Genomic DNA, 3,350 nt, shown 5'->3' with positions numbered 1-3,350 from the left:
AATAATTTTAAACTATTAATTTATATTAAAATAATTGTGAGTGATTTTTTTTAGAAATTAAAGGGATAATAACTCCCTTCTGTAATCACTGGGAGGATTATCAACAAATGGAATCAAGAATTAACTTTGAAACTCTCCTTAGCCAATCAGTCCTTCCCTACATGTGTGTTGAACTCTAACATTCCAACAGCATAAACAACATAACTCTATTGATAACTTTGTGTACAATATTTTTCAAGTTTTGTTGTCTCCAGTCCACCAATTCGTCTTTTTTGAGTTCTCTCACGTATAATAATTTTTACTACTGTTTATCATTTACGTATTATTTTAGTTTTCAGCATTACAATTAAGCATCTATCATCTATCCTTGAACCCAATGTACAACGCACGTCAAGGTAGTACAAACAAAATTTTGTGTGTTCATTGATCTCAAGTGCAAGTTATTCAGACCAATAAATTGTACTGTTTAATTTTTCACATGAAACTATTTAATCTTTTCCTGCTTCAAAAAAAAATAGATAAAACAAATTTGATTAGAAGATCTTGCTAAGCCAAAAATAATATCTTAAAAATTCATATAAAAAAAACAATCTAAAGGGTAATAATATCAGTTACAGGTAACTCAGTTGGATCAAAGTCATCATCAAGAGTCTTAGAAAGCCTCAACAAGCTCCTCATGGCCAATATAGCCATGGGGTTCACATCATGCATGGACCGTGCAAACAAGCACCGGCAAGCCTCATTCGCCGCCGCAAACACCGCCTCATTTTTATTACTCCCCGGTCCCATCAAACAATGCGCCAGAATCCTCACCACAGGCTGCATCAGCTCCCACGGCATCGGTATCCTCCCTTCCGCCGCCGCCTCCTCCACCGCCTTTCCACCACCTTTACCTTTACCCTTACCTTTCTCTTTCTCTTTCTCTTTCTCTTTCTCTTTCTCTTTCTTTTTCACGTCGATTTTGATTTCTGTTATTCTTTCTTCCTCGAAATGTTTATACATGCTACCGTCTTGTCCCGCCCAAATCTTACAAAACTCGCAGAAATCCACCTTCGACTCTGTCGGCATTGAAGATATCTTGCTGTAGAAGAGTTCTAACGCTACGCCGACGATTCTTGCTCTTCTCGTTGACCTAACGGTTCCGTGAGGCTCGAGCGTTGGGGAAACAACGGCGATGTTGAGATCCGTGGCGGAGTTTTTCGAAGGCGATGGAGTTTTTGACTCGTGGTAGAGGCTAGGGTGGGAGAGATCAGGGAGCGTGGCGGTTACGGGCTGTCCGGCGCGTGAGGTTGTTTCATGCGCGTAGAATGCTAACAGAACGGCTTCAAAACCGGCTTGAGGCTTTCGGTTATGGATTCGAGAGAGGTAGAGACCGGTGATGAGAGGGAGGAAGCGGAGGACGAGGAGTTGGAGGTCGGGGACGGAGGATTGGAAGGTGTCGTATAGCCAGCGGCAGAGGTTGTTGTCGCCGATGCCTGAGTTTGGGCGGCGGGACGACGTCATGTTTTTGTTGTAATTGTTTTAGTTGTGACGTGTGAGAGGGGACAGAAGAGAATGAAATGGCAGAAAATTTGTTTGAGAGAGAAAGAGAGAGAGGCGTAATTGAGGGAGAAAAAATAGGATCTTATTCTTATAACTGTTCTTGTAGATTATGATGATAACAATACCATGTGATCATGTTTTGTGCAACTCTAATTAACTAGATGAAATTCTCCTATTAATTTCAAAATAATTATAGGTAACTAGATTCTACTATGATTATGATACAGTAATTATAGTGATTATTTTAAAATAAACTATACGTGAGTAAATTTTAGTATGATTATATTATAATAATAATTAAAAGCATAATTTGGGCAAATCACACTATTAAACTAGAGTGGAGGAGAAATTACGTTATTTAATCAAAGCAAAAGATGTAACGTGAATTAACCATAAGCATGTTTCTATGTAATTCGAATTAGGAAACCAAGAGTAATTCAAATTACATCAATTTGAATTAACAGGGAAGTGTAATTCGAATTTGATCCATTCGAATTATGCATGCATTAAGTCATATGTAGTTTGATCCATTCGAATTATGAGGGAAGCAATTTAAAGTATAGTTCGAATCTGACTCCTTCAAATTATCAATCTATCTACGTGAATTCGATGACATAAATATAATCCATGCAATTATTTTAATACACAACAATTATATCTATATGGAGCCAATGCTAGATCGAATTCAATTAGTTCGATAATATGAGTCTATAAAAAAGTTGCATTTTATAAAGCTTAAAAATTTTTATTATGTGATATATTAATAACAATTTTTAAATTAAACATGGTTACGATTAGTACTATAAAAATTTGTAATGTACTTTTTTACTAACTTATCACGTAATAAAAATTTTTAAACTTTGTAAAATGTAATTTTTTTATAGACTCATATTATCGAACTAATTGAATTCGATTTAGCAATGGCTCCATATAGATATAATTGTTGTGTATTAAAATAATTACATGGAATATATTTATGTCATGAAATTCACGTGGGTGTCTTGATAATTCGAAGGAGTCATATTCGAACTACACTTTGAATTGCTTCCCTCATAATTCGAATCAGTGTGATTCGAACTCCCCTAAGTCAACCTTTATGCGTAATTCAAACTACTGATTCGAACTACCTATGACTTAATGCATGCATAATTCGAATTACTCTTGATTTCCTAATTCGAATTAACTTTGATTCAAATTACATAGAAACATGCTTCTGGTTGATCCATATTACGTTTTTTGCTTGTTGAATCACGTAATTTCTCTTCCACTTTGGTTTAATAATGTGATTTGCCCGCATAATTTTTTATATTTTAGTAATATTTTTTAACAATATTTAATAAAAAATATTTTTTAATTTTAGTAATATTTTTTAAATAAATAGTCAAATTAGTCCCTAAAAAATAATTCGTTTTTTAAATTAGTTTTCAAAATATTTTTTTAATTAAATTCATCTTTTAAAAATTTTAAACTAATCATGTTAGGTTTTTAGTTACTTTCTTTGTTAATATGGTGTCAAAATTTGTTAACGTGCCACGTTAAATAACATCTCAATACATAGTTAGAAATTTTAATTGACTATTAATATAAAGAGTTATGCTAGGTAATCAATGACTTTTTTAAACAACATAAACAACTATCAATCAAATAAAAATACACTATATCTCTAAATTATCCAATTAAATCTTAATATTAAAATAATCATCTGTACACCTAATAAAATGAATATTTGATATGTCTATTATTTATATTGTTTAATATTTTTATTATTTATCTATATTTTTCCTAATATAAAAATATTATAGAAAATG

At 32.7% G+C, this 3,350-nt stretch overlaps 1 protein-coding gene across 1 annotated transcript; it reads right to left on the bottom strand.

Moving 5' to 3' along the window:
- LOC107606578 lies at positions 548–1,503 on the bottom strand. The gene has a single exon (XM_016308625.2). The coding sequence runs from the start codon at positions 1,501–1,503 to the stop codon at positions 592–594; it is 912 nt and encodes a 303-aa protein (XP_016164111.1). The 3' UTR covers positions 548–591.

This window comes from Arachis ipaensis, chromosome B07 (assembly GCF_000816755.2).
Source record: "Arachis ipaensis cultivar K30076 chromosome B07, Araip1.1, whole genome shotgun sequence".
Lineage (NCBI taxonomy): Eukaryota > Viridiplantae > Streptophyta > Magnoliopsida > Fabales > Fabaceae > Arachis > Arachis ipaensis.
Note: the sequence above shows the minus strand (reverse complement) of the source record. Positions and strands in the feature narration are given on the sequence as shown.